At 32.6% G+C, this 17,593-nt stretch overlaps 1 protein-coding gene across 1 annotated transcript in view; it reads left to right on the forward strand.

Annotated features, from left to right (window-relative positions):
* Window positions 1-16,712, forward strand: part of Gyc88E (Guanylyl cyclase at 88E) — a 175,000-nt gene extending 158,288 nt beyond the window's left edge. Inside the window, exons 13-17 of the mRNA XM_076396476.1 lie at window positions 7,214-7,447; window positions 10,365-10,575; window positions 13,411-13,591; window positions 16,140-16,283; window positions 16,434-16,712. Coding sequence (XP_076252591.1) covers window positions 7,214-7,447; window positions 10,365-10,575; window positions 13,411-13,591; window positions 16,140-16,283; window positions 16,434-16,574 — 911 coding nt within the window. The 3' untranslated portion in view covers window positions 16,575-16,712. The remainder of the gene's footprint in view (window positions 1-7,213; window positions 7,448-10,364; window positions 10,576-13,410; window positions 13,592-16,139; window positions 16,284-16,433) is intronic.
* Window positions 16,713-17,593: the final 881 nt, after the last annotated feature.

The following is a 17,593-nucleotide window of genomic DNA, read 5'->3' on the forward strand; positions in this document are numbered from 1 at the left end:
ATCCCATAAAATATCCGGTCTTACCCAGACTGGTTACTGGCGTAACTGGGATCTGTTTCCTTGTCCGATAAATTTACGACCATGCCCCAGCAGGATTCGAACCAACTTTTCATTACTTCATTTATGTATCCATATAGTCCTTATCTATTATCCATATTTCTCACATAAAATATATATTGCAAACAATAAATACACCAAGCTCATTAATAAAATATTTTTACCTAAATTTTTAAATAGTATTACATCGTTCTTTGCTTATATGCGAGTATTTCACTGTTCTATCTTACCTTTGCAGATAATTCATCTTCAAATTGCCTTCTCTAGCTTTCTTTAATTTGCTGGTTTCCACTTTGTCTTATGTCCCGTGTGAAGACTAACAACTTACCAACAAATGAGGAATTAAAATTCTATGAAGCTATTTTATAATTGTTAATATTCTTTGTAAGTTCCATTTTAAGTCTTGATGCACAAATGAAAGTATTTATTACCTGCAATATTGGGTTAGTGCATTGTTAAGAAATTCATTTACTAATGAAACCTGAAATGAATTAGAAGTCAATACTCCAAAATTTACAGAAAAATCTTATTAACCTTTAGAATTACCTCTAGTACTTACTATATATTATGTCTCCAGAACCATATCAGTCCTTAATTTAAGAAACGTTTTTTATAGTTCTCTGCTCACCGGACATCAAACTAAATCAATAGCTGATTTTGAAAATCTCAATATCTTGTAAACAAAGAGGGCAGACGATTCTTGTTATTGTCGAAATTTTTTAATCTATGTTGGGGCGAAATTTTCGCGTGTGTCGGGTTTTTCTCTCACAGCTGTATATACCTTACGATTAGACACATTAATTTCCTCTCTCTACAAAAAATGTAAAATATAAATTTACGTGATGTATAAGATTTAACCGTGCCACGTCTCCACAATAACGGAGAAAAATTCTTAGATAAGACTATTAATATATAGAAGAAACTAGATCTAAAATATCTACCCTTTTGATTGCCTATAACTTTGCTCAAAGAAAATATAAGTATGTTTGGTTTTCATAAAAACAAACTGCAACATTTAAGGCGGTGTCTAAACTGTCTTCAATTTCGTGACGAATATCGTCTTTAAGATGTTGAATTCTTTGAGGCTTATTCACATAAACTTTTGATTTTAAAAACCCTATAAAAATACATCTGGTGCTGTTAAATCCGGAGATCTGACTGGCCCTGCTAAATGGCCAATTCGCGAAATTAGGCTTCGTGGAAAAACGTCATTGAATAATTGAATTGTCGAACGAGCTGTATGTGCTGTTGCCCCATCTGAATGAAACCACATGTCCCCTAGTCCTTGCTCTTCCATTTCCGGCACAAGAAAATTTCGAATCATGTCTTGGTACCGATCAGCAGTAACAGTAACTGCAACACCTTCGTCATTTTCAAAAAAATGGGAACTAATGATGTTTTCACCCTGAATACCACACCATATTTAGTGGATGTAATGATATTTAATGAATTAATTGAGGATTCCGTGTTCCCCAAAACCGACTGTTCTGTTTATTGACATGGCCACTGAAAAGAAAATGGTCTTCATCGCTCCTTATTAATTTAGACGAAAAATCTTCTATAAAAACAGTCACTATTTCTGCTCGTTCTTGGCGTATATTTACCCATAACAAAATTTTAACTCAACACAATGGTGAGTGAAACTGAGCTAAACATCACATAACCAAGATGACGCACAATCAAAATGGTAGTGGGACTTTTGCCCAACCTTATATTAGGCAATATTAAGATCTACATATAGTGAGTAACTATAATAACTAATAGAGTTTAATATAAACTGTTATAATATCGTGATTTTTCTTACAGTTTAGGTTTTTTAATAGTCGATTGCATTTCCGCTAGATATACCGTCCAAAATTTATGAAAAGACATAATACTGTTGGAAAATTGGCGATTATCATCAAATTTATTAAACAACATAATTTATTAAATAATCATAATTTTATTAAATATGCTATAAATAATGTTGTCATATAATGTTTGCAATTCTGCACAATAAATTAATGATTTCACGAAGAAATCTCTCAAAATAAATTTATAGTTTTTACATCAAGTGAAATAATAAACTGGGAAAAGATTCGGAGACCACGTGATACTTTTTTCCCAACTAGACGAAAAATGATAGACGATATTTTCACGCGTTTAATCCGTCAGAGTTATCTCGGAGTGCAACAGTATCGAAGCCGACGAAAAAAGAAATAAATTGCATTAAGGACGTCTTTCCACACCCATTCGCTGACCATTTATCACGCCGCCATAACCAGCCCCGGCGTCAGATTCGAGATCGTTAATTTTAAAGACGCTCTCTTCGTTACCGTCCGGTTATGAACATTACCGCGCCGAAAGGGTCTTAAATATCTTTGGCGATATAAGCAGATCGCAAATTTATCGCGGGGTTTTTTCTTGTTCATCGCAATGTTTTAGGCGGAATTTTTAAAACATAAAAACTGCTATTACTCTCAGAATATCTTACTTGTTGAATGGACTTTTTTCGTAAAAAGAAAGGTTTATTTTACCAAAAAAGTCTGTTACACATCAGATATGGTTAGTACAATCATAATTTATAAATTAATTTATTGATATTGTTCTGTTATACTTGCATTAATACAATGTGAAGCAAAAGTAGCGCTAAAATTTTGATGCCAATAAACAATTGATAAAAGGTTCAAAGATAAAATTGTCATATACTTACATATATTATTGCATAAACCGTAAATAATCTTAATATTTATCAGCGGTTTAAAATATTTACCAAATTACTTTGCTGTAATATTAATTTTGATAAGTGATGTCTGTGAAAAAATTATTCATTCCTCAGAAAGAAATATGTGACCCTTAGGATTTTTAAGGGTTGTTCACTTCTTCTTCCCTGCTGTCTTCGTTTTCGTGGAATAGAACTAGCAAACTGTCTGAATATGTAATTTGTTGAATAAAAACTGGAAGATTTGGTTATTTCACTGCTTTCAACCTTTATACACCAGCATTCCACCTTCTATAGAAGAAGTCAAACAAAAACAGCAGTCACCAACAGTAAAACTATTTTACACTAAATCATTTGTAGTCGGACAGTTAACTGATGTGTCAATATTGAAAAATTGATTTCTCATGAACTGAAAATTGAAAATATAGAAATTATATAATGTCACTGGTATCTCTAAAACTAGAGATCAACAAGCAATGACCGAAAAACAAATAAGTTTTATTTATTTGTTTGAAAGTTTAAAAGTTTAACAATACAGTTTTGTCTTTCTCTATGCTCTATTTGTGATGTAAATCACACCTTGTGAATCTCAAAAAGCGATGGACATCACCTTTTGGGGCAATAGGATAGTCTTCGGCTTCTTCAAAGCACGTTCTCCAGCTAAAGTCTAGTGTTTCGACTTTTCCTTGGCCTCTGGTGTGTACCAAAAGATTCATGTTTCGTTGACGATTACGAAATGATGCAGAAACTTCATCGGATTGCACTAAAACAGCGTCAAACACTGCTTTGAAGCCGCTCCGCAGTTGTGCCTGTTGTCCGGAGAAAGTAAACGCGAAACCCATCGCGCCGACAGCTTTCTGATACCCAACATTTCATGCAGAATATAACTCACGCAGTCTTTTGAGATGCCTACTTCAACCGGACGTCTGCCAATGCTCCGTGGTAGGTCTTTTTGAGACACTTGGGCGTGGGTCATAAAAACCATGTTCGACCACGTTAAAACTCGGTAAACCACTTGACGGTCACCCTGGAGGGAGAAGAATCGCCGTGCATAGCATCCAAACGCTCTATGATTTCGCTGCCCAATTTTCCTTCCAAAAAGAAAGAATGGAATCACCGACCGATATCGCTCTTTTTCCATTTTTCTAAAATCCGCGGACACACCCGATGCAACTGAAATTTCGACAGTAATATTTTACGATAATGTACCACACGATACTAAAGTTGTCTTGCGATAGTGGCGTCATCCAGCAGTACATATTTATCGGACCGCCCTTGTAGTTTCTTGTTTCATGTTATACCATTAGTTCCTGCCTAAGATGAGATTTTTTTTTTTTTTCATTGTGTCCATTTGTGTACACCAAAATGCATATACAACTACAAACTAAGATACAACAAAATTACTACGTCTATTTTCTATTTGACTAAATTAAATTAGATATTAAATTACAGTTACATTCTTTGTCGTCGTTAACCTTTGATGTCTTTTGTGATGACATTTTTTAAAACCGTCCCTCAGTTTTGTCGCGCTCTCTTTGGCCATGTTTCGGATCCAATTAAGAGAAAAATGACGACGGTTTGTTTAAAACGGCATCGACGACATTCCGTCCGCCGAATGGAAATTGAAATCGATTTTCCAGAACCAATATTGGAACATTATTTTCGGTTTTTAATAAACGGAGGTGTTAAGAGGGCTATAAGTCAGTTGAAGTATGTTCTAGAGGAGTTAAACGACCGTGGACTAATGGAATTGTTATTGTTGACTAATGTTGTTCAAACGACTGAGACGCTCTCATTTTAACTTAATAAAAACGTATGTATTTTAACTAACAGCAATTTTATCAATATGCATGTCTTTTTTAATATATAAAATGACATACAGTTTATTCAAAATTATTTTGTACATACGTCATTTAAATTTGTGACATCCAAACGTTGCAATGTTGCCGCATCAACTCTGAGTTTCAGTTCAGTTTGGCTTTGACATACACACAAATTTTAATCTAAATAAAACAATTGAACAAAAATGTTATCAAACATAATTTATTTGAACATTATAGTACATCTATAAATTACATTTAATTATACAGCCACAATATTTTATAGGTTAGAGTCATAATCTCTTATCACTATTGCTTTCAAGAAATTTGCATACGTCTGACAAACCGGCGACTTTGACAGGCTCATTCGTTTATGTGTTCGAACTAATCAGACAGCATTATGTCTCTTTTTAACTAGAATAAAATGAGAAGAAAAATATTCTATATCATAAAACGAACCTAACGGATTCGAAAACGAATTTATTAATAAATACATTAAATATTTTGATGACGTATCTATAAAAAAAAGTTTGAATAGACCAGATGTATTTCAAACAATTTAGTAAATCAAAGTAACATATTTAACAAATAATTTTTGAAATATTGTGGCGTAGTCAGGATAACTCCTGTATAATTCATCAAAATTAAAAAACCAAGTGTTATTTACAGATATATGTATAGAGCTCGTATTACAACAAAGGAAAAAAATTAATTCGCGTTTTTGGTGGCGTTAACAAAAACTCGCAATTCTTGATGAAATGTTTAGCACGTCTTGCCTCTTAAAGTAAGTTGCGATAAAATAATAATTATTAGAAAAATATATTATTCAATCACCAGATAATGTTATTTTGAAGAAGTGTAAACATTTTCCGTTGCAAACATGCAGAATTTTTTTTAAAGTAAAGCATAAAGTACGGAACCTACTCGTCTTAACAGTCAGACCAAGTTTCAAACCCATACCGTATATAAAAAGCAATAAAGGTGGTCCGTTGAAGGTTTTAGCAACCAACCAATGCAGCACCCTCGATTATTTTTGGATTAGCTGGAAGCATGTTTGAAGCAATGTTCCGAATTAGCAGGTTCAAATTTTTAACAGTATTCTATGTAAAGCCACCAACCCACCGCTCCAAAGAACTTCATTGGTAAGTTCTCCTAGTCTAGTCTAAGACAAGTTATCCTGAGGAAGTGAGGGCAAGCGAGAAAAACAAACAACAGCTGCAACTGCTTTTAAATATACCGGCGGCGTGGCAGATTGGCATGGCCTGATGGACTGTACTTCCACAAAGTCTTACGCTTAGTCCGCACTTTTAAAATTTTACTCTAATCGATTTAACATATTGGAAGAATATACAGAGACATATTTCATATCGCCTAAGCCCTTAAATCGCACTCGATTTCAATAGTTTCATCAATTGTCTGTCCCGAATGATTTTTTATCCGCCATTATTAATATTTTCAACCGACTTCGAAAAAGGAGAAGGTTTTACGTTCGGATGTATATATATATATTTTAATTTTTCGATTTCTTTGCCAATTGCGGACCAATTTTCAAAATGATTTTTTTTAATTTCATTATATTTTTTATTTATTAAATTTCATTCGAAAGAGTGCACTTCCGAGGTGGTCCCATTGGAACCAAATCAGGATCTGTTGGGGGGAAGGGAGAAAATCGATGAAAACACCCGAATTTCAGGCACATACAATGTTTTCACATACTTTTTGTCTATAATAGTCATACATATGTGTATAATGTTATTGCTGAGCAGATATGATGGAAAATCGGAAGTCGTTCAGTGCAATAGCCGTTCAGTTTGCTTTTTAAGTACAAACTATAACATATATAACGTCGTAGGTATATTGTATACAACTGCTTTTATAGTGTAATGGTTAGAGCGTTTAGTTCCACACGGAGTTCGCGCGTTCGTTTCCCGGCGGGGAGAATAGCTTTTTGTTAACACAATTGTCAAATCACCTATTTTCCTCATACGGCTGCAACTTTATTTTTCCTACCCATTGTAATATTAAATAAAATAACTGCATAGGTTATTGAGTAAATATCTAATACTAAAAAGAGAAAAATAAAATATTTTTATCAAAAAAACTGAACCCCGAGGACAATCTGCCCCGAGGGCAATAAGTATTTGTTATGGCATAAATATGGTATAGTTAGGCATCGATATAGGTGCATATTTAGCATCGTCTGCTCGCGGGATTTGACAATTATTGATATAGACTGGTGAACGTGTTCCTCTTCTGGTCGTAAAACTGATATGACTGGAATTATAGAATGTGAAAGGGGTTTATAAAGAAAGAAAAATTATTTTACTTAAAAAACTGTTTTATTTACGTAAAGAAGAGGAGAGAGTTTATTAGAAAACAGACCAAACCGTCTCACTCGTTCACCATTCAGACAGTTTTTAAAAATCAAAAGTTAATCAGTTAATTTAAAATAAATTCAATAATATTAAATAGAAAACAGTTATATTATGTAGAGATATGCCAAAATAGTCGAATTTAACTGTTCGAAAGTAACAAATGTTATAAAGTGTAGTTTTAATAGAATTATCAATAACCAAAATAAATATCTACCCAAGGTAATTCAATACGGTAATTCAATATTACGATTACAATACAGGAACAATGAAAACGTACTGGCTAGAAGGAAGGGAATGCCGAACGCCCGTCCCCAGGCTGCAGGAGAGCTTCACCACCAACCAGGAAATCGAGAGAGTCGAAAGTTCGAACCCCGAACCATCCAACCAGAAGGAAACCGTCGGCAGGCCCGTGGTCTACTCCCCCATAACCTTCCAGGACGTTGCCCGACGAAGTATCGTCAGCTCCCCTAACAAATCGAACCTTTCCAGCAGAGGTAAGATAAAAAAAAATGATCCGCCACCACCGTCGAATAAATTTCCATAACTTTCCATAACGACCACCCGAAAATGAGGGACTTAAAAATTATAAAAAAAAACGTTTTCCGAACATAGCATCCGAGAAAAAATTGGTTTCGAATCGCCCGTAACTATAATTAAACGGTTTATATAACGGTTAATAAGTTCCGTCTTCTTAAAGTTTACATCATGTCTGATAGTTAATATAGTAATGGAAAGAATATATTTTAATATGTATGGCGATGTTAGCGCCATCTATGGTTTCAAAACATAAATGTTTGTATTAGTACTGATAGAAGTTTCCTTTATTATTTTTTCATTTTTAATTTATTTATATTATCCTACAAAAATAAATAAATGTGGATAAAATATTATTATACGTTGAAATTATATCATGGGTTTTTGTTAAAGAATCATTAAAAGGGAATTATAAACATGTGACTGTTAAAAATATTAATCACTAATTATGGTAAGACAAGAATATTACAATCAAGTCTAAAATCCATATTTTCTACATTATTACAGTTTGACATCTGGTAAATTTATAAACTTGAAGTAGCAAATAAAATGCCTTTTAGAAAAAAACCTAATACTACACACCAGTTTGGGTTTATTAACAAACATTCAAGAACTAATCAGGTTAAGAATAATTATGAAGATATAAAAGTGAATGAATACAGAAACACACAGTCAGATTCTTCATAGTCCAACAATAGGAGGTCTAGCAATACTACAATAAAAAAAGACTACAAAATTTAGCTACAGTTATTTAAATTGGCACAGGCCTTCACTATCATAAGGATGCAAACTTGTGTCAAAAATATCACTATGGCTACATTAGCTGATGATACTGCGAATTTTGTTGTCGGAGTCAATAGGCAAGAAACAACCCAAAAATTACACCAGTCCTGTGACAATATAAATAATTAGAACCAAATCTGATCTCAGAATAACTTTTCATGCAAAACTTCATTGGAAGGAACATGTTAAAGAACAATAAACTGGAGTTAAAATATAGGAAAATGTAGACGAAAGTATCTCAAAATGGGTACGGTAACCATTTATTTTTTCGGATCAAAAGTAAAAAATAATTTAAAAATCAACATTTTGTTAACTTAGTATTAATCAGTCATATATTTTTAGATAACACAATAATCTTTTTATATTTTTGTTGATAAACCATATTATCAAAATTGTGCATTGAGAAAAATTGCAAAATAGATCAAATAACTTTGGTAAAGAAATTAATTATTTTACTAGCTAAAATCACATATCCAGGTGTCAAATTCTGGCCCTGCACAGTCATTATGTACCCAAAACCCACACCTCAAGATATAACCCAGAGTCTTACTCTTTTGTGTTTTCTGAAAAAAGTTGCTGGCAGAACATACATTTTGCATTTACAGAGCCAGTGGCTTGTTTTCCTACTATGGTATCTGACTCAGTGTCTAAATCAACTGTTCATCTTCAATGTCTATCACTTCATTATAGTTTTTTGTTTTCTTATTTCTAAATTTTTTCTCTTCTTTGCCTTAATTTTGCTCATACAACTCGTCCAAAGGTTTTTAAAAAATTTTCTTGCAAATGACGTTCGTGTAGACTTTCTAAGTGACAGCTTATCTTGAGTCATTTTATAAATAATCTTAATCATGTTTTACCTACTATCACGGAATGTATTTTGCTAGTTGTTATGCTCTGTCTATATATATGCTATTCTGCGAAGATCAGCCCTTGTCAATCCATAAAACTTACTTTCCATCATCAAAATATTTTTAACTATGTACTTAACACTGTTTTCCTGTCTAGTGTTGTGTCAGCCGTTTCTTCTGACTAAGCTCAATTTTCAATCATCAAGCATTTCTTTTTCTTTTCATTTTCTTGCGAAGTCGTTCTTGTTACTTCGTAAAGTCGTATTATTCCGTTGGTTTTTCAGTGAACAATTCGATCCCATCAAGTGAAGTTGGTAGAATCACTGTAGATTGCTAATACACTCTAATTTCAGTCAATAAGTCTCAGTTCGTTAGAGAAACTACTTTATTCCTTTTATTTCATTTCATTAAAGAGCGCAACTGGCTAATGTACTACTTGGCCCAACTTTGGCAAATCTGAGAAATTAATTCCAACACTTAATAATTGCATAGAAGGGAAGGAATGACTCTATAAAGAAGTTTTCTAGATCCTTTCGAGTGGATCACTCTCCATCTTGTTTCTATAATATGTTTTTCAATTTTTCTTCCCTATTAATATATGATTCTTTATTTCACGGTTGTCGCCATCGTCCATCACTTATTTGTACCTCTGTCAAAGTTCTGTTAACAATTTTACTAACAGTGGTCTCTTGGTTCTCTCCTCTGTATACTCTACCTCATGTTTTTTTGTTACAACATCTCATGGTTTTCTTTATTTATTTTTATATTTTTATCTTTTTTTTTCTCTCTAATTCTTTCAATTTCTTATCCACTATTAAACCAAATATTCATTTAATTTTTTTCTGACTTTCTAGTATTTCTGTTCTTTTTACGTTCATATAAAATAACACTAATTACAAAGATGTTTTAAATTTAATAATATTAATGGAATATAAATATAATTTAAATAAATAAACTACATAGCATTGCGTACTAGATATTTATTACTTTTTGTATTTGATTTATAGAAATTACTACACAGCCCAAATTAAATTACTTGTAAGTTTAAGTAAGTAAGTAAATTAAAACTGTCCATTCTGACAGACATTAATGGACACACAATGAATTGCAAGCTTATCAACACTTGAAAAAGAATGGAATACTTTTATAAAAGGTATTCAATCAAATATCAAGTATATCAATACGTATTCACGTATAAAAAATGTTTAGAGCCATTTGATGTATAATACAGCGTTAATATTTACAGGTAAACGTTCAAACTCAGATGGTGCGGCACCTCTCTGGGATCCAACGTTATATTTCGGATCGCCCATTCCCAAGCAAGAATCAGAAGATATAGAGGATGAAGAAGAAGACGGGGATGATGGAGATGACAGCGGAAGCTTGGTCAGCTCTAGCAGGACCTCGCCAAGCCGTACGCCCCTTAAAGCGTCAGCTGTTTCTCTCAAAGAATACAGGTAACATACGAAACATTTATCACTTCATCATTTATTATTTCTTCACGAAACAATTCTTCACCAGTCTTTTACATACCAAACGTTTTATAATGTTCACTAGCGACCCGCCCCGGCTTCGCACGGGTGCAATGCTGATACTAAATTAAATACACCACAGAAAAAATATGAACGTTGTATATAAAAACATAGCGGCCCGCTCCGACTTTGCACGGGCATAAAATATATATGCCTATGTCACTCAATGAAAACATGATTAAAATCGATCCAGTATTTTTGGTTTATTCATTACTGCCCTTGGCCTGCACACATTAAATTTGGAGTAAAACAATTCCTCTTCCCCTATACTTACTATGAAGATTTCCTGCTATCTTTGGAATATCTAAATTCATACAATTTTTATTACATTACACATTTTTAAACGCAAATTTTAAATTTGTAATATCTCCGAAAATATTTGTTTAATTTACATGCTGTAAGGAACCATATTGATCTATATTAATTGCACACTGTATTTAAGGTACTTAATTCGATAAGGATTAATGCCGTATTGCTTAAAATAGCTTCGTAAGTAAGCCATTTTCTTACGTAAAAAGTAAACAATAAAAATGGTTAATGTGGGTTATTCCTAAAAGATAAACATATACCATGGCGGACTTTTTTGTAGACCTTTTTATGGTGTACAATACTGTAGTACATTAATTTGATCTAACTTGTAGGGTTAGGCAGCGTTTTTGCTAATTGCTAAATAAGCCTAAAAAAATAGGTTAATTTACGACATCACGTTAGAAACCTCTAAAATTAGCAATGTTGCCTTAGTATATTATGCATGTATTATACATATAACCCTTCCTTGAATCACTCTATCTATTGAAAAAAAACCGCATCAAAATCCGTTGCGTAGTTTTAAAGATTTAAGCGCACATAGGGATATAGGGACAGAAAAGGCGACTTTGTTTTATACTATGTATAGATTATAACAGATTTTTTATAATTTTCCACCTAACTTTATACTCGTGAATCGAAAACTCTAGAACTCTATTAAAATTCTAATTTTCGCTCGCCATGGTTTCGAATTTTAGATGAATGTATGCCGATTATGTAAGATTTATTATGCAAACAAGAAAATTAATTAATTATTTTACCACCTTAAATGATATCGGGTCTAGAATATCCATTTTGGGATAACAATTTGCGGATTTTACATGAAGACATAGAATACAAAACATAGGGGCCTCTACCTGCGTAAAAGTTAAAACTAAAACATATGACATAATTAACAGGTCAAGTGAAAAGTCTTCGGCCTACATATTTACACTTTTTTTTGGCAAAATTAGTTCTTTTTATTCAACATAATTCCCTTTAAGGGTGATACACTGATTATAGCGACTCTTATTACCATTTTTGTGGTACGATTTGTCCTTTGCTTCAAAATAGGCCATAGTTTCGGTGATCACCTCTTCATTCGACGAAAATTTCTTCCCAGCATTCCTTTGAGATCTGAAAACAGGAAATATTCGCTGGGGTCAGATCTGGAGAATACGGTGGATGAGGCACCAATTGGAAGCCCAATTCATAGACTTTTGCCATCGTTTTCACTGACTTGTAACACGGTGCATTGTCTTGGTGAAGCAGCACTTTCTTTATCGGCGATTTCGTCCCCCAAACGGTCCAATAACGCTATGTAATAGTCGCTGTTGATAGTCCTTCCCTTTTCAAGGTAGTTAATGAAAATTATTCCATGCGCATCCCATAATACATAACCTTGCCAGCCGACCGTTGCGTTTTCCCACGTATTGGAGCGGGTTCATCGTGTGCAGTCCACTCGGGTGACTTTCGATTGGACTTTGGAGTGATATACTGAAATGGAGCCATGTTTCATCCATTGTCACATATCGAATCTCCAAATCATCAACTCATCGTTGTTTTTGCACAGGGCTACAGATATTCGTGAATGATATGATGTACACGTTCAGCTGATATCTATAGAGTGTCTGCTATTTCATTCAATTGCAATTTACGGTCATTCAAAATCATTTTGTGGATTTTTTGATGGCAAGCAAGCCAAGTTTTTGCTATAACTAAACTGTATTTTTCCCTTCAAAAAGCAATATTTTATCAACACGCGAAATTCCTTTGTATCCATTTTCACAATAACAAAAGTTGCTTCACTCAAAATGCTATAATTCACAAACTAATGATCCGACAGCGGTCAAATTTATACACGTATCTTTTGAAGGTTCGGACTTACTAAAAAACATATTGATTTAATTTTAGTAGTGCCATCTATGTGTCAGGCCGGGGACTTTTCAATTGACCTGTTAATTATCTTCACAATCCATAGTCCGCCTAAACATGTTATTAAGAAAAAACAAATGAATACCATTATTCAGGCTATTAAAAAACTGACCCACAGTAATGAGCAAAGCCTTTTGCACCATACCAACATTCGACAACAATATTCAGTGTTTTTGTAGTAACTTAGGACTACATATTATTACTCATTGAACAACTATTGTTGAATTAGAAATTTTTTGTAAAATTGCAAGATATTATTTAGTAATAAAGATATTATAGCCAAAAATAGTTTATTAAGCCTCACCTTGTATTTACGTTACATTTACAATGGAATTCTGATCTAGATAATCAATTTGTGTATTACAATTTATAGATTTAGCCACTTTGTTGAGTCATATTTATATTAGCACTAACATTTTTATGACGTCAATATATCCTTGATAATCGCTAAGCAACTATTATACCAACCGAAAGGTCTCCAATAACATTTTAAAAAAATGCTGTTCTTTACACTGAAAACGATGATTTGACTTTTTTCAGACAAGCAATATCAAAAGAACTGCGAACAACCGGCAGCAGTAACAGTTCGGCCAGTCGATCAACGACGAAGGACAAGAAAAGCTCGACTCCCAGCTGCAACCACATTCCGAAAACAAGAGACAGTCCCGCAGGAAGTCCCCGAAGGAACGATGCAAATTTCAAAGTTAGATCTCGAACAGAAGTAAGTTATATAGGCGGCTCAGTTGCATTTACGGTGCTGACGTCGCACGATATAGTTTGCTGGCTCGCCTGCCGAGCGCAGATAATGCTAACTTTCCCTAACTTAGTTTTATGCAACTCCTAAGAGCTATCGGTTGTCGCCGTCGAAAGACTACGAGGAAGAAACGTCGAGAATTTTAATATACAGTTTTATTTTAGTTTAACACAAAGAACAAAGTTGATACGGATGAAAACCAAGGTTCCTGACAAATAATATATCCATAGAATACTATATGTAGAATATTAGCTTTATACATATAATTTCATAATTGTTTTGTGTTGTCTCAGCAGGAAAGCGCTGAAATCGCTATTTCGCTGAATTTAATTGTTTAGTTCAAATGACTGTCACAGTAAAGAATATTTATTAATGGAAAGGCTTTTCATTGGTTGGCGATATCTCACGTATCTCGTGTCTAACCCCTGACGTCACATTCTATTGCCCAGTTAAAATTGAAATAAAACACAAAACCTACTTTCTCAAAAAAATCATTAAAATAAAATATTTTTAAAAAATTGAACCGTCCTCGAAAAATAAATAAGGAACTCGCTAAAGAGTAAAAAAACAATAACTTAGATTTTTAACACAAATCCTACCCATTTTATCTATTTCCAGTATTATTTTAATTACCACCAACTGATCAGTTTGAAGTCGGTACGACCAACAAATTAGATTTGTTTTGTTGGTAATTTAATTTTGTGTATATGATACAAATATAAAATACAAATTAAATGGCACCGATTCCAATGGGAACACCTCGGAAATGCACTCTTTCGAATAAAAGAAGAACTTTGAAAATCGGTGCATAATTGACGGAGAAATCGGTAAAGATACATAAAAATAATAAACAGTCGAACATAGAACCTTCGATGGAACATAGAGTATTAAATATTAAAATGATAAAATATAAGTATATATAATGTATATAATAAATAAACATATAATGTATATAAAAAATTGTGATAAGATAAAATGTAAATATAAGAAAGGTGCTGCTGTCAAAGTTATCTATAGCGCCTTTTTCCTTTTTCATATTTCTTTAGTGCTATCAATTTTAATAAGATGTATCAAAGTTCCTATCTTTTTGTTACTTCATACTAAGTATGTGTCTGTTAAATATAGTATAACACTAATATAAGAACTTCTTCACACTATTATATTAATATAGTAAAATAACACTATTTACTTGTTGAACACAAAAATATATTGAGGAAATATTCGTATAGGTGAGAATAAAGAAAATAATCCAAAAACTAATAGTTTAAAGAACAGCAACAAAAAATTAAAGTGTATAATATATATATATATATATATATATATATATATATATATATATATATATATATATATATATATATATATATTATACACTATAATTGCTGTGCTCTTGTTATAGTAAAACGAAGAGACAACTTAAAGATCTATTAAATAATTAAGAAAACAATCATGACATACTATCCTGTCTATAAAATCAGTCTCTCCTTGTTGGTCTACGAATTTTATTATTTTATTTTGTATTAATCTAATTTTTTGTATATATTTTTAACATACTTGAAATATTCATATTTCTGACTTCATGACTATATCTCAAGAAATCCCACCTATCTCGGTTAAGAAATCCTAACACAAAATATGAATTATAAGTATCTTAATCAATACACATTTGTTTAAGTAAATGAAATCCTACAAAATAATATATATATATATATATATATATATATATATATATATATATATATATATATATATATATATATATATATATATATATATATATATATATATATAAATTAAATCTCATCGGGTACATTTTTAACCAGTAGTAGGAGTTTATGTAGGAATGTTCGTCTGGTCGATCAGTCTGTATGAATGTGTGGCTGTCGACACGATTGTTTGTCCGAACACTCACTACTATTTTTAGAAAGGAATCATTCACGAGAACTGAAAACACTGGTTGAATAAAACTTGTTTATTTGAACATTGAATGATAGATGTGGTCGATGGGAGAATTGACCGGGTTAGGTAAATGAAGTACGGTAGCGCTGTGGAAGTGGTACTCTTACAAGGGAGTATAGAAAAGAAAAGAGAGCGAGACGTCGTCGTGGTGGTCTTTTATAACCGGGAACCGCATGGTACCAATCTACCGGCGTTGCCAACCTTTCAACTTGCTGTAGGTGTATGCGTGGTGGCCTAAAGGGTCGTGGCGGTCGCCACATTTATTTATTACAGGAATAAATTAAAACATAAATTTTTAATAACATATGTTATTTAAAAACTAGTTCACATTTGTATATATATATATATATATATATATATATATATATATATATATATATATATATATATATATATATATATATATATATATTTCTTATCGCTAATTATCATATCTTACAATTCTTTCCAGCCAACGTCATATAATTAAGGCACATAATGTTAAAATGTTCAAATAAATAGTTATAGTAGTTGAAATAACATTTTTATGAACCTAATGGTTATATCAAATTGCCAGGAAACACCCAGCCCCAGTAGGACACCAGAATTTGGACGTGCAATGTACAAATATGCGAAGAAGTTGGGAAAGCACAACTGCAATCATACCTTTAAGGAGATACCTGAATCAAAAAGTGATGGCGACCTTCTGGCCAATGAAATGGTAAGTGAACCAGCAGGAAATAATGTATTAAATAATCCATAATCTCTTGGAGTCTCTTTCTCCTTCTTTCTCTCCAAGATAATAGTTTCCTAAAAGGAACATCATTCGTTCAACATGTGTTAAAAAATTAGCCCGTGGTTCTTATTGCAGATGACTGTCTGCATACCAAATAGCAAGAGTCAACCGAACTTCAGCAAACCCTCACACCACAGACATCACCAGCAGTGTTGTTCAGGTTTCAGCGCTACCCACCGCCACAAACTACAAAACAACGCCTGCGTCTTAATATAAACTAGTCCCTTCATCGGACAAATCTCAATAAACCCACGCAATATTTTGTCGTTTCCGTGTATCGATTGAAAAACGGACCCAGTACGTTTTTTAAATGTTTAATAATAACTGTCAACTCGAATAACAACGATCGGGAATGCTTGCCAATATTGTATGATACTGTCAATCGCAGTGAGCAATGTCATTTGTTAGAAATTCGTTCAAAATCGTCGAAGTAGGCTTTGTAATGTCAAGAAACGTAACATTTTTTACCATAATAGGCGCAACAGGTTCATGGCCGTAACAATTCTAATGATATGCACGCAACCAATAATTCAAAAAGTTTATATATCATGAAAGATTCGGCAAGTTTGTTTAATTCATATAGACAATGCCAATTGTATTATTTAATATAGTAATTAAACCCATCTTTATAAAATTTTTATCCATATATAGTCCGTTCAATAAAACAGTGAACTCACGTCATCTGAATAAATTTGTGAGGTCAAAACGTCGCAATGTTGCCACATTGTCTCTTAGGTTTAGTTCATTCAGGCTCTGACAAAAAAAATTTAATACAAATAAAATAATGAAACAAAAATGTTATCAAATTATAAATATATTATGTTAATAAATTATATTTTATTACTATTGGGCATCTAATGCATATATTATCCAAGGGGTTAAACTACAATTAATTATACAGTCTTGCGTTTTTTTATAGTTACATTGAACTCTTCCACGCCCCTTATTAGCTACAGTTCATTTTTTTAACATTTCATTCACTTCATTAACATTTTTTCATTTTTTATGTTCATTTTTTAACACATTTTTATTTAGTGGTTTCCCCTGGAGGCACAATCCACCTAATTAACTATTGCATATCCAAGTAATGTATTTTACTTCCATTAGAGCGCATATTTACCTATTACGCTTAATTCTTGTTTCCTTGGTTACACCATTTCCTTAAAAGGTCATTTTGATATTACTCTATTTCTCCTTAGTTTGTGTCATGATTTTATTGTATGCTTTTAAAAATT

Source organism: Rhynchophorus ferrugineus, unplaced genomic scaffold, assembly GCF_030347505.1.
Source record: "Rhynchophorus ferrugineus isolate W39M unplaced genomic scaffold, kcgeb_rfMv2 rfM2, whole genome shotgun sequence".
NCBI lineage: Eukaryota > Metazoa > Arthropoda > Insecta > Coleoptera > Curculionidae > Rhynchophorus > Rhynchophorus ferrugineus.